This window comes from Xylocopa sonorina, chromosome 1, assembly GCF_050948175.1.
Source record: "Xylocopa sonorina isolate GNS202 chromosome 1, iyXylSono1_principal, whole genome shotgun sequence".
NCBI lineage: Eukaryota > Metazoa > Arthropoda > Insecta > Hymenoptera > Apidae > Xylocopa > Xylocopa sonorina.
Genome location: NC_135193.1, coordinates 15615553 through 15637845, shown reverse-complemented (window position 1 = coordinate 15637845; position 22293 = coordinate 15615553). Strand labels below are relative to the sequence as shown.

At 35.1% G+C, this 22293-nt stretch overlaps 4 protein-coding genes and 1 pseudogene across 7 annotated transcripts; 2 read left to right on the top strand and 3 right to left on the bottom strand.

The window, feature by feature from the left end:
- Positions 1 to 80: 80 nt before the first annotated feature.
- LOC143425495 (GPI ethanolamine phosphate transferase 1-like) lies at positions 81 to 7113 on the top strand. Its single transcript, XM_076898385.1, has 16 exons — positions 81 to 274; positions 426 to 508; positions 575 to 726; positions 826 to 1022; positions 1120 to 1392; positions 1477 to 1557; positions 1628 to 1689; positions 1771 to 1831; positions 3902 to 4175; positions 4257 to 4477; positions 4553 to 4772; positions 4873 to 5158; positions 5230 to 5677; positions 5752 to 6088; positions 6156 to 6546; positions 6632 to 7113. The coding sequence occupies exons 1-16, from the start codon at positions 106 to 108 to the stop codon at positions 7049 to 7051; spliced, it is 3675 nt and encodes a 1224-aa protein (XP_076754500.1). The 5' UTR covers positions 81 to 105; the 3' UTR covers positions 7052 to 7113.
- On the bottom strand, positions 2086 to 3352 carry LOC143423725 (optic atrophy 3 protein homolog). 2 transcript variants are annotated; one of them, XM_076895249.1, is made up of 3 exons: positions 3272 to 3352; positions 2825 to 3051; positions 2086 to 2668 (listed from the first exon to the last, which is right to left on the bottom strand). In XM_076895249.1, exons 2-3 carry the CDS (start codon positions 2964 to 2966, stop codon positions 2175 to 2177), a joined length of 636 nt encoding a protein of 211 aa, XP_076751364.1. In that variant the 5' UTR covers positions 2967 to 3051; positions 3272 to 3352; the 3' UTR covers positions 2086 to 2174. The 2 variants fall into 2 exon arrangements, with proteins under 2 accessions (XP_076751364.1, XP_076751371.1); XM_076895256.1 differs by having other exon boundaries at positions 3267 to 3318.
- Sf3b2 (splicing factor 3B subunit 2) lies at positions 7112 to 10058 on the bottom strand. The gene is made up of 3 exons (XM_076895156.1): positions 9849 to 10058; positions 7579 to 9690; positions 7112 to 7481 (listed from the first exon to the last, which is right to left on the bottom strand). The coding sequence occupies exons 1-3, from the start codon at positions 9870 to 9872 to the stop codon at positions 7413 to 7415; spliced, it is 2205 nt and encodes a 734-aa protein (XP_076751271.1). The 5' UTR covers positions 9873 to 10058; the 3' UTR covers positions 7112 to 7412.
- Positions 10059 to 10699: 641 nt separating this feature from the next.
- LOC143425438 (histone-lysine N-methyltransferase SETMAR pseudogene) lies at positions 10700 to 11805 on the top strand (annotated as a pseudogene).
- Positions 11806 to 12470: 665 nt separating this feature from the next.
- On the bottom strand, positions 12471 to 21867 carry Mta1-like (metastasis associated 1-like). 3 transcript variants are annotated; one of them, XM_076896519.1, is made up of 12 exons: positions 21163 to 21867; positions 20107 to 20174; positions 19823 to 19916; positions 17286 to 17468; positions 15770 to 16021; positions 15381 to 15652; positions 15116 to 15304; positions 14596 to 15018; positions 13927 to 14527; positions 13615 to 13764; positions 13050 to 13308; positions 12471 to 12954 (listed from the first exon to the last, which is right to left on the bottom strand). In XM_076896519.1, exons 1-12 carry the CDS (start codon positions 21275 to 21277, stop codon positions 12816 to 12818), a joined length of 2745 nt encoding a protein of 914 aa, XP_076752634.1. In that variant the 5' UTR covers positions 21278 to 21867; the 3' UTR covers positions 12471 to 12815. The 3 variants fall into 3 exon arrangements, 2 of the variants coding, with proteins under 2 accessions (XP_076752634.1, XP_076753459.1); XM_076897344.1 differs by lacking the exon at positions 17286 to 17468; XR_013102039.1 differs by lacking the exon at positions 12471 to 12954 and having other exon boundaries at positions 13169 to 13308; positions 13504 to 13764.
- Positions 21868 to 22293: the final 426 nt, after the last annotated feature.

The window sequence follows — 22293 nt, the reverse complement described above, 5'->3', positions numbered from 1 at the left end:
CGTATCACCGATCAGTGTCTGAAAAGAATCATAATCCGCAGATTTGTTCGAGAATTTCTCACGTGAACGCGGTTTCATTTATCGCATTGATGTTCGCCGCTAAGTATGAACGAAGCTGCTCCGTCTCTAGTGACAACTTACACGTTTAAAAGTGGCAAGGAGTATATCGTAAAGATCAAGGTTGTCGCTTTCAAGGGATGTAAACGTAATTTGGAGCTTGTTATCACCGATAAACATACCGCTGAGAATTGGCAATCCTCTTACGATGCTGCATGTTTGTTCCTTAATTTTCTTCCCGCGAGCTATAGAAAGGTTATGTTAAGAAGTTCGAAATTTTTATTCACACTTCTAGTTTTTATCGGAATCGTTCTTGTCCGCGACTGTTAATTATCTTATATTGTTAAATATCACTCTTTGATTTTAAGATATCGAAAATTTGACGCAGAAAACTGGGAATTACAAACATTTCGATGTATTTGTGGCTATGCTGCAGTCTGGATTGTTAAAAGTAACATTTGTATTTTATCTCGATTTCGATGAAAAATCGAATGAAATAAATAGAATATGATTACAGACTAGTGAATCTATTACTTTGGACCTGCTCACGTTTGAAGATCTAGAGTTATTAAGGGCGCGTAAATTTGAACGTAATTCGTACTCGAGTTTGGGTAACGGAACGACTAATCGTCGATATCTTATATTAACATATACGGTAGAATTCGATAGGTAAGTGTATTCTGAATATCTATAAAAATTTATAAGAAGTATACGATTTTAAATATTCCAATAATCCAATAATTAAAAATATCCAATAATTTTTCTAAGAATCCATTATCCATTGCCTTTGGAATATTGCGGTTTACCCAATCCAATAATATTACAAGCTACTATTAGAAAATTACAGGCAGAAGTTGAAAAATTACAATCCACAGGAGTAAATAAAGAACTGCAAAAACGTATCGAGCAACTTACAGTTGCAAATCAAAGATTAATACATGAAAATCACATGCTTAAAAACAAAGGTAGCTATAGGAATATTTATAGATATATTTATAGAGAAATAAATACTCTTACTTAAAATGTTGATTTATGAGAGATTAAGTACACTTTATTGTTCAGGCGGAGGTTTAAAGCACTTACTGGGATCAATTAAGTTATTAGAGAATAATATTACCAAAGAACGCGCATCATTTCGCACACAAATTCAAAAGCTTAAAGCTGAGAACACAGCTTTGTCATTAAAAGTACAACAGCTCACTTCGTTTGCTAGTAGGAAACCTGGAGGCGGTAGTCCAGTGTTCAAACGTAATCGTACACCTTCTACACGTAGGCGAAACAAAAGTCGATCTTCTTCGACTTCCAGCCGTAATAAAACTTCTAGCTTGTCATCAGGTGCACATAAGCATTACGTAATCAAAGTCTTATTGATATCAAATTTTCTTTCTATATGTGAATATTTTATCTTAATAAATACAGGCAGTTCGTTGGAATCTCTTAGAACACAACAATTACATTCTCTAAATACGAGAGTATATAACAATAGAACAAAGAATTCAAGTTAGTATCAAATATACTTAATTAAACGTGAAATTTGTATATCAAAAGCTTCAAAATTTCTATTTTATAGAACTTGATTTTGAAAATTTGGAGGCAAGAATTCACACATTACAGAAAATGTTGAAAGAAGGAGTGCATTTAAATTGATAAATCAATTTACTTTTTATAAATAATTAGAGAATACATAAATGTATTTGCTAAATAATGTTTCAGTTTTTTCATTTGCAATCAATATTATTATACTTTTTATATAATATGCCTGAATTGAATTCAAGTAAATTCATTGTTTCACTGTTTTAAATAATACAATTTAAGAACCTGTTGCAAATATAAGCATTTATTATCTAAAATTATATATTATGTACTTTTGGGTATTGTCTGTGGTAGAAAAAAAAGAATACGAAACTATACACTTATGAATATAAATAGAAAATACTGAATATTCTCAATATTGTATGGTACACTGATGTACAAAGTGTTGTATGTGACTGATTATATACAAAGATCTGTATATATTGTGAGAAGTAATTTTTATGTACACTATAATAGTGTGAATGCATTTGTTGTTTTTTAATATTATCAATGTTATGCCTACACTATCATAATGATTAATAAAACTAACTGATTTTGTCCGTTTTTACGCTATTTTTATAATAAACTATAGCACGTTCAATTATCGATGAATTTTCATTCTCTGAATTTACATTTGTGTTTTGATTTTTGTCAACACCAGGTTGCACCTGTTCACTTATTTCCTTTACTACCGGCTTTGCACTTAACTTATGCTTCGTATGTTTTGCTAATTCCTGTACAGCTTCGTGTAAATATTTAATTTCATTCTCTTGACGAGACGTGACTAGATTTAAATTTTCAATTTCGTTTGTAAATTGTTGTATCTGCTGAAGTCTGGCTTCCTCCTTCTTTGCTTCTTTTGCTGCCTGACGATTGTATTCCAATATTAAACAACCACCAGCAACGCTAAAAATGATAACCTCGCCCATCAGATTGGCTCCTAATTCTATGGCCATAGTTTCGTTTAACTTTGCAACTTTTGTGGGCTTACCAAGATTCATTACGTACATCTTAGCTTTTACTTCTGCCCAATGATAAACTGTATAAATCATAAAAGTGTAAAATATCATTAAACAGTTATGAAATGATCATTCTGTAGTTACTATTAAAGAAATCGTAAAAAATGATTACATCACAATCAAATGAAATGATATCAGATGGATATTCTCAGTGAAGAAAATTTATTTTTACTTACATTGTGCCGGTGGTATGATAAAGTATGTCCTAAAAACCGGGTGGTTTTTCGCTTGATTAACAAGAAACTTTGCTAAAGGTTTACTGATTTGTTTAACAAACAGAACTCCCAATTTGAGAGCTGGAAAAACACCTACTACCATTTTTTATTAATTCGTTTTTTCCACTTTTATACAATAAAATGTGAGATTATCACACTTTGCAGTTACACGTATATATAGTTAAAACCTAAAAATCATACGTCTGGATAAGCACTAAAATATGCTTGAGAACACTTTGTAAAGATATTTTCAGACGATTTTTTAATAAATAAATTTGATTGTCACCGTTATATATTATATACATTTACGTCTATTAAATACTAAAAAACATAATATAAAGTAACATCGTGATGACATCGTAGAAAATATGAATTTCGTTCACATAATATTCAAAATCGTTACCTCACCTCTGAAATTACTTCAGAGTGTAGCAGACGGCCATACTGACGTGATACATATAGAGAGTTTCGATTATTCCGAAGTTACACCATACATGTTCTCCCTTATCATTTATAGGTTAAATGCCGATAAGTAGATTTTCATGTAGTTTTATAAACGATTTTTAGTTATAAATGCTAATGTATTAGCATCTAAAATTAGTGTTTCGTGCACTTTCTAAAGTATCAGGTACACACATTCATCTACAATTTAATCTTACTGCGTTCGCACGCTGAATCTTTTCGACGAAAAATAACCATACGATATTGACACCACTCTATCGTCACTATGTTCCAAAATGTTCAAAAATATAATATTATGAACGATTAATTTTATTAAAATAAAGCGTCAATACGCTGGAATGATTTTTCTCTTCTTTGAAACTTTTATTTATCGCCCCTAATTGAATTTATCTCAATATATAAATAAAATTACTTTATACCATTTTTTGGTCATTTTCGATGCTAATTACGGAGATATCTGAATTTAAATAATAATTTACATACAATGTTGAGTAATACGGTAAATAATTAAAAGGCCAATATTAATTTTCTATTCTGAGTTGTATTGTTTAAGCTTTTATGTATTTTTAGGTTAAGTAAATATTGAAGAATATAATTTTATTAAAGTAATAAATATGTATAATGGAAAGTTTAATATAATTGGTAACAATTATTTGTTCGTAACATGGGGTCTGATAGTACATGTAATATTCTTGTGGGGTGTACTTGATGTTAACTTTCATTCACCTATTATCCAAGAATTGCCCAATGTACCAATTTTAAAGGATGCACCTGCAAAGAGATTAGTCCTGTTTGTAGCAGATGGTTTAAGATTTAGAACGTTTATCGAAGCACCACCAAAATATCTTAAGTAATTCATACTTGTTTTGTAGAAATTATATTTCTTTTAAACAAGATTTATTACGTATGTGTAATACAATTTTCTTTGTAGATATGTGATGACAAATAAAGGTGCATGGGGTGTATCTCACACAAGAATGCCAACAGAATCCAGACCAGGTATCGTTGCAATTTGTGCAGGATTATATGAAGATCCCAGTGCTATATTTAAGGGATGGAAAGAAAATCCTGTTGATTTTGACTCTATTTTTAATCAAAGTCAGTTTTCTTGGGCCTGGGGAAGCCCTGATATTATACCTATATTCACAAAAGGTATTACTAAATAATGAAAAAATAGCTAAGAAAAATTTGTATGTAAAAAAAGTGAATCGTAACATTTAAAAATAGATGCAAAAGGTAACGTTTACGGTGACAGCTATCCACCTGAATGGCAAAATTTTGATATAATGCACGGTCAAATTTGGCGTTTGGATTCTTGGGTGTTTGACAAATATATAGATTGGCTCAGAGAAGAAGCTCATAAGGTCAAAAATACTGAACGTGTTATTTTATTTCTTCATCTCCTTGGATGTGATACCACAGGACACACAGCAAAACCTTATTCCAGGTATTAAAAGTTTTTCAATTTATTATTCTGCATATGAATATCGAGTAATGTGTTTAATTGAATTGTAATTTCATTAGTTTTAAATTACATTTGAATGCAGACAATATATTGATAACATGAATTATGTTGATCGAAAAATAGAAGAAGTTGTGCAAATGACAGAAAATTTTTTTGGAGATAATGGTACCGCATACATTTTCACAGCTGATCATGGAATGACCGATTGGGGATCTCATGGAAGTGGTTCTACAGATGAAACAGAAACGCCATTGATTGTTTGGGGCAAGGGAATTAGCGCATTTAACTTTCGTCAAAATGTAGAGCAAGTTGATATTACACCGCTAATTTCGTCATTAATTGGTGCACCAATTCCTATCAATAATGAAGTGAGTACAAATATAACATTGATTGTATTATTTTTTTAATCTTTCAAATATCTACATGCACAATTTTTCAGGGTGTTTTACCGTGGCAGTATTTAAATGCAACAAATTTTAAATACATAAACCATGCATTATTAAATAATTTAAAACAGTTAACGCATCAAGTGAAAGCAAACCATAAAATGAATTGTGAAGATACTGGAAATATGGATTGGAGAGAGATGGAATTGAATAATAAAATCTCTATTTTCGATAAATATCTTGAAACCAAAGATTTAAATAATGACAAATTAAATGAAATAGTTGATACTATTAAACTAGCAAAAAACTCGTTAATATATTTTCGACAGTACCAAAGAACAAGATTTCTATCATATCTATCTGTAATGTGGATAGGTTGGATAGTACTATTATTTTTCAAAATAAGAGCAACTAAGCGGCCTCTAGCCAATTCTTTCATTTTATTAATAACAGATAGCGTATTTATAATTTTAGTAGCTACGATATTTATTATGCATAAAGGTACGATTCGTGATTACTTCTATACATAAAAAATACTACACTTTTTAAAATCTTTTTAATTTGACGTGAAATAGTTTCAGGTTGTAGTAATTGGAGATTACCTTGGTATGCAATCTTAGCTGTGATATCCTCTTGGCTAGCTGTTCGAAGCACAATTATGTACTCTATGAAATTAAAAATACATAGTAATAAATACTATTTGACAATTATAGGAGGAACAATTTTTTTACTGGTAACAATGTTCATTGGACTAACATATAGATGGGCTCTAAGTATTGGAATATTGTGCACTATTTTTACTCAAAAAATAGTACTGAAAAATTCTCTGAATGTGTTTTGTTGGACAGCATTATCTCTAGCTGTTTTCCCGTTACTACCTGTTGTAGAACCATATCCTCGGGTTTATATTGTGTAAGTTCAAATTGATATTAAATCACAATATCTTTCAGTTAATATTAATTAAAATATTAATTTTTAGACTTCTTAGCGTATGCACTGTAATTGTAGTGGTGACATTAAGAATGCAATCAAAATGCAGAAAAGCAATCGAAATTTTTCGACTTGTAATCACAGGACTAATCTATTTAGAATTTATAGATGGTCGAAATTGGGTATCGTGGATAATTTTATTGATGACGCCATTATATATTTTTACATATTCTGTGCAACTGAGGAAAAGAATGCAAGGAATCGTTCTGAGCTTTTTTTGTCCACTGGTTCTATTATCAGCATCTTACGAACCTTTCTTTTTCATAATTCTTGCGTTACACTTGTCTTGTTGGCAACAATTTAATGTATTCTCTGTTCAGAACGATCAGAGCACCGTAAAACCCCTGACAATGGAAGAATTGCTTAAAGCAGCGATCTTTGTATCCTTTGTTAAAATACGATATATAAACTCAATTCGAATTACAAAAAATAATTACCATCGAAATCCTGAATAATTTATTATAGATGTTATATACATTGCTATGTTTTTTTGGAACTGGAAACATGGCAACCATTAGCTCGTTCGATCCATCTTGGACCCGTCACTTTGTAACGGTCTTCTCACCATTTACAATGTTTCTGCTAATACTTCTAAAAATTAGCATACCTTTAATTCTAATTGGATGTACTAGTCATACGCTTGGATCATCAAATATTTTCTTGGGAGTGCTTCTACTGGGAGACTGTTTATCATTACCACTTATGTATTGCGTTACACCTCAAGGAAGTTGGCTAGATATTGGCAGTGCTATAAGCAGATTCACAATTGCAATTTCTCTTCCATGCCTTATAGTATTATTACATTACCTTTCATACCCTCTCGTAACATTTTTTCCAAATAAACTTAAACTTTATATCAATTTAAAGAAAAAATATATTGTATAAAAAATATGGAATGTATAAATGAAAAATGAATATTTTTTTTTTCTTAATAAAATGATGAAGTAAATATAATCATTTTTTATTGAATGTAATTAAAAATTGGTACATTCTTATTTTCCTCTGAAAAACTAATGAATTTGTAATGTGTTCGGTTCGAAAATTCCGTATACTAGGAAATAAAATATAAAATTCAAAGTACACTTGCAAATTGGGAAATTGAAATACTACAATGTTTCATTAGTAATCATCAATTATGTGAGAAGTGTTCAATTCGCAACATTGATTTCATAACATAATCTTCATATTTTTCAAATAAGTGTGATTCTTATTTTTATAATGCAGTCTGTTAATAAATTTGTCAAACTTAAAATTTGAATTCTTTATATTTTTTAGAGGCTTTTGAATCTTGACTTTGTTGTCGTTTGCGTTTACTCTGAAAAGATAGACGAAATTAGTTGAATATATATTTGTTAATTAACTGGTCAAATTATATGTGGAATTTATTCATTAATTTATTAAAGTGTACTTACTTTTTGTCGTTGCACATGATCCTGAAGCATATCCGACAAGTCTTCCCTTCTTAAATGAGCCTGCCGCGATCTCATCGTTTCCTCGTATCGCGATGCCATCGCCTCGGAGTCTAAGTCTAATTCGCTTGGATCTAACGCTAATTCAACAGCCCCATCTTTCTCCGTCCTACCATCTGACGTCGTACCACTCACGCCACGTCGTGCAGCAATTACAGAGGGTGGCGCTTGACCTCCGGCTGCCCCAGTCATATCATATACATGCGTACTGCCCATCATGCTCGCTCCAAGACCTTCTGTTCGTCTCTCTTGCAGAACTGTGTACAAAGCGGGAGTATCACCTCCTTCCATTTCACTTTCGATCTTTTTCTTCCGCAATTCTATTGTTTCTGGAGTTTCCAATCCAGCGGGAATCGATGTTATTCCACTAGGCGTTATCAAGCCCTCTGCGCCAGGTGTAACTAAGCCACTCGCATCTCCATCACCGTCCTTTCCTTCTCCCTCGCCTTCTCCACCTTCGTCCGCATCCTCGTCCTCGTCTTCATCCCCAGAAGACTCCGATTCAGGTTCACCCCACATGCCTCTATCAATCTCTTCGTCCATATTGTCTCCGCCTGGAGTACGTGATATACCAAACACATCTCCGTATAAAGGTCTTCCTGTCTCATCCACAGGAGGTTTACCCCAACCACCGGCATGATAACCGAATGCACATCCTTCCGGGATCGGTGCATTCAAACCAGGTATCTTTAAATTGGGGTAACTCGGCGGAGGTCCATAACGTTGCATAGCGATCAACCACGGAGGTGGCACCTTATGGCAATTCGGTCCTACAGGCATGCCAAGTGCAGTACGCAGTTCATCGGACAATTCTCCGGGCTTTTTCTCTTTTAATCGGGTTTCAAATTCCTTACCCTCGTAATACAAATCACCATGGATCGTCATACGAGGTTTCGTTTGCCATTTGAAGAACGCATCGTGCAATTTCTGATAGTCGATATCTATTTTACCAAGCTTGGGCCTCGCCCTTTCCCGCATCTTAGCTTTTAACGTGCGCGTATCGTCTCGCTCTTGAAGGCTCGCCCTCATCTCTGTGATACCTGTGCGTTTTATGAAATCTGGTAAATCAAAAGGTGGCTTTTCTATTCCACGTTTCCCCTGTAAATATTTCCGTTTGAAACACCAGTGTCTCGGTACAGGTACTGTATTACGATGCGCCTTTAATTGGACGAGGAGCTTCGGATCTCTAGCAGTAACATCGTGCATCTCCACAACATCAGGTCGTCCTACCAGCTGCTTTAATTCGGCAACGCTTAAACGCGTTAGCCTTTTTAGTTTCCTTTTGGAAAGACGTGGAGCACCGTTTTCCCCAGTTCCCTGTTGTTGCTGCTGTTGATTTGCATCGTCATCAAAATCATCCAACGGTGGTACTTTGCTAGGTATTGTTCCCGTTGTTTGTAATGTTGTTACCGGCGGATACTGTCCTATTGGCTCCCCTTTCTCAGCCTCTGTAGATTTAGGTTCAGGTTCGGTCAGCTTGAATGCCTCGAAGATTCTGGCAAATTGACGATACATTGGCTCTAAATCATTAACGCTAGGGATTTCTTGGATATATTCAATTTCTGGTAAATCATCTTTTGGTTTTGCATTTTCTGCATTATCTTTCTTATTCTCTGTCTCTTTTCCTACGCCGTGCTTCTTTCTCTTTTTCTTTTTCTTCTTTTTAGTCTTATTTGCTTTCAAATCCATTTTTTCTGTTGTCATTTCAGGTTCTAGTATAACATCATCCAAGTGGGATACATCGTCTCCTATGGTTTCGTGATTAGACAACTTTCCTATGGAAACTATGTCATTTGGATCCGCTCCAACTTGTTTAGCTCTCTCTGTTTTAAAAGCTAAAGCCTGCTCTATCGCTGCTGGTAATTTCATAGAATCACTGTCTGTATCCCGACCGCTATCGTCTGATGTATTTTGATTTTGTAATTCACTTGGTGGACTTACTTTTAGACTTAGCAAGCTTGGTAATGTTTTTGGAGGGTCTATTCCTGGCACTCCATGGTTATTATTCGGGATTATATTCATCAGGGATGGTATTTGATGAGCCATTTGTTGGGTCTGAATTAAAAAAGATTCATATATAACATATCCCATATACAATTAAACGATAAACATATACCATAAACTTTTAGAGAAGATCTAAATCAATTCTATAGTAGCTCTGTCTAATACAAACATATAATATTTCATCAAATGTATACGAAAACAAAACTAACCTCATTTCCTGCCATATTCTCCATTACTACTTTTTTCTACTCTATTAAGAGGTTGTACTGCATTGATATTTCTACTTGTTTGTAACTTTGAATTAATTCTCTAAACACAAAAAAATTCATTTACATGTACTAATAGCGCACTTTGCAACAATAATATACATAAAACACTATTTTGTCATAAGCATAGAAGGAAACAGAATATATATACATATATAGTGTGCTTCCTACTGACGAAAAGATTCCGCCATTTGATTGGGCAATCAAAAATATCGATTAGTTTACAGTTAATCAGTTCTCGAGTTTAACCATTTAATTAAAAATGTATATTTTTAATTAGATATTACTAATCCAAAGAAACGCAAATAATTTAGGTAATTTTTCGACACAAGTGCGATCTATTATTTTTTTTATTCCTTTCATTATTTCAATTTTAACTGCTTTAACTAATTAATTTACTTGAAACAAATAATCTGATAAAAATTTTGGTCACAGTAACATAAATTATATAATCATAATGAAATATAGAACACGTTAGAAGCTAAAGGAATGCGAGATTAATTTTTTAATCAAAATCATTTTTAATTTGTTGGGTTAACAAAGATTCAATATTTATTGGACTAGTAAGATTTTTGAGAAATGAAAAATCATAAAGCCAAAAAATGTGCGTTATTGCAACGAATATTACAAAATTAATCATTTCATAGCGAATAGCATGAAACATATTAGATTGGGGAAAAAGAAATCCATTATTTTTTCGGCAGATGACTGTACTGATAGATTTCTCGTAAAGTATCGATCAAACAATTTCAGATTTATACTCGTTGGAAAGGTGACATTTCGCAGTAAAAAAAATTATTTTGCTGTTTTTTGTTTGATGCATTCAGTTGTGAGTTACAGGGTGTTAAAAATGGAAGTGAACAAAAAGAAAATTCGGTACATTTTACAATTTTTCTTTGACAAAGGCGAAAATGCAAGCCAGGCGGCTAAAATTGTGAATGGTGTTTATGGTTCCGATACTGTAACAGCCAATTATGTGCAATTTTGGTTTCGTAGATTCCGTTCAGGAATTTTTGATGTTAAAGATGCACCTCGCACAGGTAGGCCGGTCGTTGAAAATGTCGATAAAATCGGAGAAATGATCGAAGTTGACCGGCATGTTAGCAGTCGTAACATCGCCCAGGAGCTAAAAATCGACCATAAAACTGTTTTAAACCATTTACACACAGCTGGATTCAAAAAGAAGCTCGATGTTTGGGTGCCACACCAATTAACAGAAAAAAACATGATGGATCGAATTTCCATCTGCGAAGCCTTGGCCAAACGGAATGAGATAGACCCATTTCTTAAACGGATGGTTACTGGAGATGAGAAATGGATCACATACGATAACCCTGTGCGAAAACGATCGTGGTCAAAGAGCGGTGAAGCACCTCAAACGGTGGCCAAACCAGGACTAACGGCCAGGAAGGTTCTGCTATGCATTTGGTGGGACTGGAAGGGGATTATTTATTACGAGTTGCTTCCATACGGCCAAACGCTAAATTCTGATCTCTACTGTCAACAACTGGACCGTTTGAAGATAGCGATTGACCAGAAACGGCCAGAATTGGCCAACAGGAGAGGTGTCGTGTTCCACCAGGACACCGCTAGGCCACACACATCTACAGTGACTCGCCAGAAACTTCGGGAGCTTGGTTGGGAAGTTTTAATGCATCCGCCATACAGTCCGGACTTGGCACCAAGCGATTATCATCTTTTTCTTGCATTGCAAAATTTCTTTAATAATAAAAAATTGGCATCTAGGGAGGATTGTGAAAATCGACTGCTAGAGTTTTTTGCAAATAGAGACCAGGACTTCTATGAGAGAGGCATTATGAAGTTACCTTTAAAATGGCAACAAATCATACAACAAAACGGTGCATATTTGACCCAAATCGGACAATCCGAAGCATGTTAAATAAAGTCCTGAAGTTCATATAAAAATAATGGATTTCTTTTTCCCCAACCTAATATAAATAAATATTCATTTATAATGAATTTCCTGTGTAATTAATCATTAAAGGGGAGATTGGATTGAGCAGAAAGGAAACTAATAGTATATGCTTCCACTTATGCTTATTAATTGTGAAAGCAAATTGGACTGAGCGGAAAAAGGACTAATATATGCTTCCATTTATGCTTATATTTATTTATTAATTGTTGCGACGGAAGTCATCAAACTTGAAAATTTAATAAAAATATTCACAATGAGCATTCTTTCTTTCTTTCTCACGTACGTTCTTATCCTTTCTCTCTATCGCTTTCTCTCCCTCTCTCTCTCTCTCTCCCTTTCTCTCATACTTGTCTCTGTGACGCGCACGGCCATAACATTCTTCGTGAGCTAATGCGCGTGATAATGGGCCAATTTAACCAATGTAGAACTTGTGCCCAGCACTCGTTGGACACTTGTGTTTGCCTGGTTATGCATGTATGAATGTGTGGTATGATGTATATGTACATTCAATTATTAATAATTATTATTAATAACAACAATAACTAATTGATACGAATAGAAAATCATGTTTCACAGTGAATGACTTGATTTCTTATTTTTCATTCCCTTCCCTTCCCTTCCCCTCCCCACCCCTCCCACCCCACCCCTTAAGATTCGATGAATGTTCGTTTTCCAGAGTAGTTGCCTCTCGTCCATGTATGTGAAGTATGTTTTCAGCGATGTCAATGCAACATGCGAATTCGGTTAAGCGAGGCCATCGACTTCGGCGAATTGCTGTCTCGAAGATTATCGAAAAAGTTCCAGAACAGCGATTTAGTCCTTGCTCAACGTCAGAGCGGTCAATGACAATACATAAAGCTGGGATATCTTCACTGTGGCTGACTCTGGCATTTAAAATTATTATAACAGCATCATTCCTTTTAATGGCAAACTGATCAGTCCTATCAGTTCACCTGATTGATTGTATTACTGATTCAGTCCAGAATGACAACCATGTCATCGCCACGTACTGCTCTCTGTGGATGAGGTGGGTGTAAAGGAGCTGGTAATCTACGCCACGGTTTGCGTGCTGCCCTTCGAAGTTCCACGGACGAAAGTGTTCTTCTAAGTCTTCTGAAAATTGATAACACAAAATCAATTTTAACATTCACGTCTTTCTATATACTTCCTTCGATTCCAAAATTATTCTAACGTGTAACGATACTAACTTGGTTTGATCTGAAGCACGAAAGTAAACGTCGTCAGGCGCGTCCATCCATGAAATTACTTGCTTGCGGGCATTACTTCTAGACAATGGTGGACCATGCGATAAGCTATGAGGATGAACAGCTCTTCCATTGAGAGGTGGTGCTAGAGGAAGAACGGCAGGCGCAGTGTGCTCCAATGTATGTTTTGGATGTAGCTGCTGAGAATGATGAGCCCTTTTTGCAGGTGGTCCACCAGGGAGCCCTGCACTTAGGGCAATACCTATTGAAAGTATTAACATTTATATCATATTCAAAAACTGAAATACATGGTAATTCTCATAAAATATAAAACTATTAAACCGATGAGAAAGATGTGTTATTCCTTTGGAACAGATGTTAAACTATTCAATTTAATAATTTTGATTATTTTTCGTTTCTCTTTTCTCGAGTACTCTTAAACACTGAATTATTTTACCTTCATCCCAATCCACATCAGAGTAGAAGCCAGTAAACAAAAACCACATTCAATACTAGGATTTAGGTTTGTACAAGATACATTTAATAACAGCATGATTCTAAAGCTTACCATCTGATCCGTTGATCTCGTCAAACGGAGGTCTTGTGCGTTTCAATATCGTTTGCTGAGCTTGCATAGTAGGTTGTGGCTGAGGCGGAGTTACTGTCAACCTATCTATTTCAGACTTATTTGGTACTCTTTCGTACAAAAGGCTTCCGTCTATAATAGAATAGTTAAAAAAAAAATTTTATAAAATAAATGAATACAGGGATCTCATTTTATTAATCCTAAAACATTCGCGATATTTGTACATTTAGTTACTTCTATCAATACTTGGACCAACATGATTTTTATTTTTAAGTTTTATATTATTTATAATACCTGGTGCCTTTGGGGGTCTAGGGAAAGAAACTCGATCTGGTTGTTTTCGTTGTGCCGGTGCTGTGAGAGCTAACCAATCCCAATCTCCGGGTTGCCGTGGAGCAGGATGATCACCTAAACGTGTTGCTATATCGGTTACACGCGGACGAGGTCGAGGTCGTACAGCACGCGCCAGAATCCGTAACTCCGCTGAGCTTTTCGATGTTAACTGAGGTGATGCACAGAGATGTCGCAATGGTGCTGCGTTCACAGGTTGATGGGGTGCTCGCGCTGCATGACGTGTACGTAATTGTGCAGCACATAATCGCCGCGCCGCTCGGGCCAATGCTGAAGTACGTAAATAAAACGCGGATCGTGTTTTCATCACAGGCCTAGGCGATCCACCTCCGCCGCCTCCGCTTGCCCCGCTGCCACGTAGATCGACACCATGTGCGCTCGCGTAGTGACGACTTAAATGTGCTTTGAGCTTGAATTCTTTGCCGCAAGAAGGAATGCTACATCGATGGGGCCTGTGAGCACCGCCCATTCCTTTGCTTTCCTCGTCCGAGCCGGTGCCACCTCTTTTTCTTTCCAAGTCAACGTCGTCCATACGCGATGGAACCTAAATAGGAACATTTTTTTAAGGAAAAAAAAGGGATAAAAAAATCTTCGTATAATATATTATTGTACCTTTAGACCGCCATATTTCTTCCAATACGTCCAACAAGACTGACAAAGACGGCATTGCATATGCGACGGACCCCAAGCATACCACTGTGGACTTTGCATTATTTGGCAACTTTCGCACGGTTTCCCACTAACTCCGACCATTAATATTCCGCTATTATCAGTTGTCATATTACCGTTGCTATTACCGTTGAGAACATTAGTCGGTTTTCCATTACTGTTGCTATTAGTATTACCAAGAGGTACGATTGTGGCTGCAGAGGGAGCAGTCGTAGGCGGTGTTGTTTTATTATAATTTGGTATATAGACTTGTTTCAATTTGCTCTCGGCTTCTACAGCTTTTACCCTCTTTTGTTGCACATATCTGTCAGTCGTCTTCCACATGTAATAATACTCGATAACGTTCTTCAATGTTTTCCACGGTAACTAAAATATACGAAATATTTATTAAAATTAAAAATGTTAAAGGAATTCGTTTCTATCATATTCGAACCTAATCTTAAATTTTATTTTATATACTTACGAAATCTTGACGTATATCGGAAAAGTCCTTTCCATACTTATCAAGAGCTTCTTCAAAAAGATTGGCTTCGGATGCACTCCACTCTTCCATCTCGTCTCTACATAATACTGGACCAGTACTAGGTACTAAAGATGACATAGCTTTTGCGACGTCATAGTTGTGTCGATGTAATGTATCCATTGCATGAAACTATAAGTACAAGCAAATGTAAACGTGTTTCTTTGAAAAATATTAGTTATATAATAATAACAATAATAATATTTACAAGTGTAATGTCTCTGGATGCTGCTGCGGCAGACATATGCAAAGATGGTTGTTTAACTGAAGATGAACAGTCTAAAGCTCTTGCAAATGTGCCTACAGATCTACTGACAACAAGGAATTGATCAATTTGACGGTCTGTTAGTGAATGTCGTGGTGTCCAAACCAACGTTTCTAAATCTTGCAACCTACGAGGATCCGATTCTCTTTCGGCAGGCGTCAGTGGAGCTGGTGCTATTCCATCAGCTTGATATCTACTACCAACTCTAATTTCACCTGTAAAATTTTTCAATTCATAAAAATTTGTAAATTAAGATACTTATATATAAATATATATTGAATTATGATACATGTATGCTGTACTGTTTAATAGTTTTGAATGATAATAAGTACCTTTATCAGCAAGCAAAGTACGCTGAGCAGGATCGAATACTAAGCAATAGAAGAAGGAATCTTCTTTATTTAAATAGCTTAGTAAGGATTCTGTTTCATTTAATAAAGTTACACAACATTTGCCTCTTATATGTGTTGCAGGCATTGTTTCTACTTGACGTGATAGAAACAGTTCTCTGTGCTTCATTTGATGACGTTGTTTAGAACTTAATTCTGTGACTCCTCCAGCACCAACTACATTTTCTTCCATCCCTGTATGCAAAAGCAATTCAAATGATGTCACATGTTTTAATATTTCGATTTTTTAAAAATAAACATTTTGAAAAAAGCTTAAATAATAAAATATTTCATTTGAAAGAAAATAAAAAAGGGCTGTAAACATTTAATATTTGAAAAATCGAATAGTTACACTTGTATAGATATTACTAAAAAAAGTTTCAATATTTTATAATGTGGATAGAAATTTTATATAACATAATGCTATTTAAATATTTTAACAAAAACTCTTTACTTCATATATAAGTACTTTCTTCGTAAAATATAAAAGTAATCCCTAAATTCATTCATGCAGTGTTGGTCTTTCTTTAATAACTATTATTCTCTTTTTTCTGTAACACAGATAAATAAAATGTAAATGAAACGCAGGAATGTGGCAGAATCAATAAAAACTCACAGCAATGAACTAAAAATATCAGCAAGAGCGGGCAACAAAAAAAAAAAAGAAAGAAAAAAAAGAAAAAGGAAACGAAAGCAATCTTAGATATATCACCTATTATTACAGAAATGAAATTAACATTCAAGGGAATGTAAATTGTTTGAAGAAGCCTCAGATTACTAAAGAATTATCATTTTGTGCGGCGGGATTTTTGTTATGATATTTATGTTACTTATGAAGATACAGACTGAATGTTGGTTTTTAATGAAAATGAATTTAGGATTACTACTAGGTACCCAGATATTAGGCACTTGATGATTTTTTAAGAAACAAATAGAAGATATAGTAGATGATACAAATAAAAAGGAAGAATAATTCAATGATAATGACTATGTATCGTCATAAAATGTGTGGGTTCATAAAGTTTCAAACTTAGTAATTAAACCCCTTTCTGTATAACTTAAAGAAAGGGATCATGATTAAACCCAATTTATGTCTCTTTGGCCTTACAGTGAATTTAGCCTAAACTTGTGGCATTCACCAAGATTACAAAGAATTTTATAAATCCCGCTGCTAGATCATTAGCCTTGCATCATCACTGGCTTCTGTATGAGACTAACAAGACAATCAAAAAGTGCAAATGGTATAATACTTACAAATGAATTAATTAAGATTCAATTCTTACTTCCATCTGTTACGTACAATAATTTAAATGATATTTAGCGAGAAATGTATACCAATTATTTAAGAACAAATGCATTAATCGTTTTATATATTTTAGTTGAAAATTACGTGAATAACAAAAAGAGACTGAATAAAATTCATCCGCAAGAAGCACTTTTTAATTGACTGCTCACTCACCATGAGGCTCTTGGGCCTCTGATAGCGGGGCCTTCAGCCAGCCCCCCTTCCCGCCCCCTTTGTTCATCATTTTGGGCCCGATCCCATCTTTATTAGTCATTTCCTTAGTAGTATCTGGATTCTCGAGTTTCTGATTCTGTGTGTTTGCAGGGGATTCTGACCTCTGCTGCTCCGCACTTGCCACTGCAATTTGTATCATAGGACCCACTCTACTACATATGATATATATTCTTGTCTTAAGTACAATTTTAACACATGCTTCTAGAATTTATAATAGTAATAATACTCTATAATTAATGAAAGACAACATCCTTAAAGATCCTTGGCGCATGTAGTTCACTACATGTAGCTCTTGATTTGATTAGTACATAAATAATTAACTATATCATAAACAATTTTGATTCTGTCAACCAATTCCAATCGCGTTTCTATTTACAATTATATTATAATTGTGTAAGTAAATTATCATCAAAGACCTTTATCTAAAAATTCTATTTCATATTCATTATATATTATGTACAATGATATTGTTTATCAATTTTCTGTGCTAGCTTTTGTAGAAAACTATACCACTGTACAAGATAACAGCGATATATTATTATTGAATGTTATTATGGAAGTCATTCGTGCAATGTATAAAAACATTGCACTGAAAAGTTCGAAAAATAGGAATCGTAAACGCTACGATTACAAAAGTACAAACATTAAATAACAGCGGTAAAAAATTTGATTAAATATCTGAAACATTGGAAGAATTTAAACAATCTAATTCCCGAACATCATCGAGTAGAAGAAGGTAATGAAGTGATCCCATCAAATAATGTAACTCGGCGAAAACATGTAATTCTTTTTAGCTTTTCTTCATACATTCCACGCAGAAAGATATCGACTCTGTCCAGAACAAAGTTCATATATTTTTTCCTGAAATTTGAAGTACAGAAGAGTAAGGTACAGAAATGGTAGTAAAGGAGTGGAAGAGGAAGGGGAGAGAGCCCGATTCGAAGCAAATACCGGTAGACGAACATAGAGCCACGGGCACAGAGAGACATACGAGAAAGAGAGAGAGAGAGAGAGAGAGAGAGAGAGAGTGTGTGTGTGTGTGTGTATTCGCGTGCATACACACGTAGGTACGCGCAGTAGAAAAGAAGAGAAGGGAGGAAAAGAGAAACGGGGGAGTAAATGCTTAAAACGAAGATGGCTAGTGGGGCCCACCATTTTTGCCCGGGCACATATACGGTCGTTCGCGCGCGAGCGTACATATGTACGTACGCGCGTGCATGTGTATGTGTTCCTGTTTCTCTCTGTCCGTTATTCGTACATGCCTGTGCTGGTTATCGGTGTTCTTACAAGTCTGTGTCCGAGTACACGTAACACATACCCAACCGACCCCTGCGTCAGTCATTCATTTAGTTTCAGGGTGGCGGGAAGCAGGGGAGGAGTGGTATGAGGGACTTGGGTGAGAGAGGTAGAAAGAGGGGGAGGTAGGGGGTTGGCAGGCGCACCACCCCCAACCCACCCCCGGCAGATCGATACAACCCCCATTTCACCCCTCTGCCACCCCCCAACTTTACTTATTATACATTCCCACCCCCAAATCCCCGCGTCTCATTATCTTTGCTATTGCAAAGGAAAAATCGAGAAAACTTCACAGATACATATATCCGTATAAATGTATTTGAAGCGTATAAAATCGGGCGAATTTTCTTTCATTCCTGAAAGTGCATTGCGTTTCTCGCATCAGAAAATGCAGGTGGAAATATAACGTCTGCAATTCTGTTGAATTTTTTTTCATATAAATAATGAATGTTACGACTGTGATTGCAACAAGATTGAGATTTCTCCGTCTTCGTTGAGACAATAAAACGTAATTGTATTTTTTTGTAAAAAGAAAAACCATTCGTTTTTTCGTATGTTATTTAGCGTGAATATTAAAGTGATAGTACTTCGGTACTTCACGCTTTCATGACCGCGATTCGTTTAGGTCTATGAAGAAGAATATTTTTAAACCAATATAGTATAGACACATTCTTCGTTAACAATCGCAATTATACTGATATCGCATGATCTCGGAGTATCAATCGTCACCTTGCATCGAATACATACGTGTAACGTGGAACTATTAATTATATGAGAAAATAATATTTTCTTTTTAACAAATAAAGAGAATTTCAATTTTCTCCATTTGGGCAAATGATTATCGATCTGCACCGTGGCGCGAAGCAAAATAAATAATGCTATTCTCTTATCTTCGATGCATTAGTACTAGTATCCAAATACCTAAACATCAATAAAAAAAATGATAATAGAAGGACCAGTATTCATAAATTAAATGCTTGAGTGTGATACCAATGAAATGTGGTATTGATTACATAAGAAAGTATCAAATATAGTAAACTTGTGTCTTTGCACAGAGATAAAACACTTTTAAGAAAATATCAATTTCACATTAATGCATCATATAAGATATTTTCGAATTTATTAAGATAGACAATATTAAGTTAAATGTTTTGTTTTTAAATAGCATAAAATGGACTTACATTGATGTTTATCAGCAAGCATAATTAAAGTAGAAGGTAAATCCCTCCGCCTAAAGAAGCACATGACTTTTGCTTCAACATTTCCACTTGCCGTCTAAAATAATAAATTAAATATAATTAGAAAACATATATATGTATCTGTATGCTTAGCACATTAGCTTATTGATAATATGTTTTATCAAATTTAAATATATTCGAAAAGGAACACACACACATATTTTATTGAATATTTATTTAAATAAACTATTAAAAAGAAGTAATGCTACCATAATTTTATTTCTCACCTTATTTAATTCTTCTATCCTTCTTATCTGGTAGGGAGATGTGGAAGATGTTTCAAAATATACATAATCTATAAATTAAAAAGGGGCATCTATTTAATACACTTTTCTATTTTAAGAACAAGTATAAGGCGAAATGTATAAAACTAATAATACTTCATATATAAAATGACGATAATTTCGAATCATAAATATTTATGTATATAGAGACGAAATTATATTTATAATCGAAAAGCAATCGCTATAAATATAATCTTAATATTACATATAATCCACGAAATGTTTGCTTACTAATATTCCAAGCAAATATATAAATACTGATATCAATATTTGTACGCACATAAACGTGAATATAAAAACAAAAGAAAATAAAGAAAAAAAAACTACTTAATAATTTGCGCACAGAAAGTACAGTCTTATCGGAAGATAAAAAATGTACTATTAAGTGGTGATGAAAAAAAAAAAAACAAAAATACAATATATCTATAGATATACATATATATCCTAAATTCGTGCTATGCGAACAGTTGCAAAACGCTGTCCGAATCTCGATGTTCATTTTCTTTCTGTGTGTGCGAGTAAAATTAAAGAAACAGAAGAAGACAATTCTGGTAGGAATTATATTGGTTGCCCGGACCATTGGCGCGTAGACGAAAACATTCGCGACGATCTATTGGGAAAAAAATTGATTCGAGTTGTCAGAGAACCGAGAAGCGGATACGAAAAGAGAGCTGGTATTCCCGAATAGTGAATTTTAATCAGGCGAGTTTATTGTAGGAGAAATTAGTATGATCCGAACGGAGGGCGAGAGTGGGGAAAAAGGAAGCAGAAGGAAAGCAGACGTACATACGGACGCGAGAAAAGAGCGGGGAGGAAGGGCGATTTGGATGAACGGCGGAAAGTAAAGGGGCCGCGCGGGTAAAGCTTTGATAGAGGAAAAAGGGGGACGCTATCGCGATACCAATAGCGAGGATGAATTTCTCGAGTCAATTAAAAATACGCGGCTCGAAATCGGACGCGTGGCCTCATCAGCCGGCGAGATGTGTATGGTTACTTTACCTCCCACCCGGTACATATTGGCCGTCATGTTGCTGGCGTCCTGTGTGGCCCCGAGAGCGAAATTAGCGTTCTCGTGGTTACCGTGGTTCTCGTGGTATTCGGCCGGCATCGGCATGAAGGCTTTTCGTCCTCCAACTACGCGAATCTATTAGCCGACACTTCCCACTTGTCCACGGAGTCAACACTTCGCGGTGTCACTCCATCGTGTTTGTTTGTCCCTAATTGATGAAAAAAATTTTCGCGCTGGATCCTATTTTATTCGCATCGACCCGTCTCTCGTCCACGATTCAACACTGACCGATTATCTTTCGAAACGCACACAAGATATGTAAAAATTCCACACTCGATTCGGCTCACGTGTCCGTTACCGTAACGAGCATCGTCAGTGGCCGTTGCTCCGTTCATACAGGAACACCGCCATTTTCATTTTGCCGAGCGGGCTACATATACGACCAGCCGATACTGCCTGCTCCCCTCTACCGGAGCTGGGTTCACTTGCTTTCCTCGAACCCGCGGGCATTCAAAACTCCACCGAGAGATCTGATTACGATCCGTACGCGTTATTCCTTTATTCTACCTCGCTAAGAGATTCTATTTTTATAAATATTTGGTAGAAAACACGCGATCGAAACGATACAACCCGGTCAACGAATACCACAAAACAAGGCCACGGATCGGATACTACCAAGACCCGACGATTGCGCGGTCTCGAGAGCGTCTGCGTTACCTCACCGAAAAGTGGGGGTAAAGTCTAGACGATAGACTGCCAATTTTCCAGCGCACTCTCCAACCTAGCCGCGAAATTTAAATTCTTTTCGTATTGCGCGAATTTCATCGTCATTAGAGAATTCTGATCTGACAATTTTCTTCTTTCCTTTTCCTTTTTCTTAACGATGTAACAGTATCCGTATAGGTAGAGGGGGAGGGGGACAATTACTTTTATTGAATAAATATAAATTTACTTTCGACTTAAATATATTTACAATAAGAGATATTTTATAAATCCGGATAAACACAATTAACACGTAACGTGACGATAAATGAAAAGCTCTCGTATAGTATGTGAAATATTTATATATTTACGAAATTAGTCTTTCTATACAATTGCTTACGCGCAGTCACATATTTCAT

Bases quoted from the DNA above. Each gene is read 5' to 3' on its own strand.
- LOC143425495 (XM_076898385.1), top strand. From the start codon at position 106: ATGAACGAAGCTGCTCCGTCTCTAGTGACAACTTACACGTTTAAAAGT. The intron at 1,393-1,476 runs GTGCACATAAGC...TAATAAATACAG, and splicing joins AACTTCTAGCTTGTCATCAG to GCAGTTCGTTGGAATCTCTT. The intron at 4,176-4,256 runs GTAATTCATACT...TTTTCTTTGTAG, and splicing joins GCACCACCAAAATATCTTAA to ATATGTGATGACAAATAAAG.
- LOC143423725 (XM_076895249.1), bottom strand. From the start codon at position 2,966: ATGGTAGTAGGTGTTTTTCCAGCTCTCAAATTGGGAGTTCTGTTTGTT. The intron at 2,669-2,824 runs GTAAGTAAAAAT...TGATTTATACAG, and splicing joins TATCATACCACCGGCACAAT to TTTATCATTGGGCAGAAGTA.
- Sf3b2 (XM_076895156.1), bottom strand. From the start codon at position 9,872: ATGGAGAATATGGCAGGAAATGAG. The intron at 9,691-9,848 runs GTTAGTTTTGTT...TTTTTAATTCAG, and splicing joins AGAATATGGCAGGAAATGAG to ACCCAACAAATGGCTCATCA. The intron at 7,482-7,578 runs GTAAGTACACTT...CTATCTTTTCAG, and splicing joins ATCATGTGCAACGACAAAAA to AGTAAACGCAAACGACAACA.
- Mta1-like (XM_076896519.1), bottom strand. From the start codon at position 21,277: ATGCCGATGCCGGCCGAATACCACGAGAACCACGGTAACCACGAGAAC. The intron at 16,022-17,285 runs GTGAGTGAGCAG...TTTTGCATACAG, and splicing joins AGAGGCCCAAGAGCCTCATG to GGATGGAAGAAAATGTAGTT. The intron at 15,019-15,115 runs GTAAGTATATAA...CGTATATTTTAG, and splicing joins CCGATATACGTCAAGATTTC to TTACCGTGGAAAACATTGAA.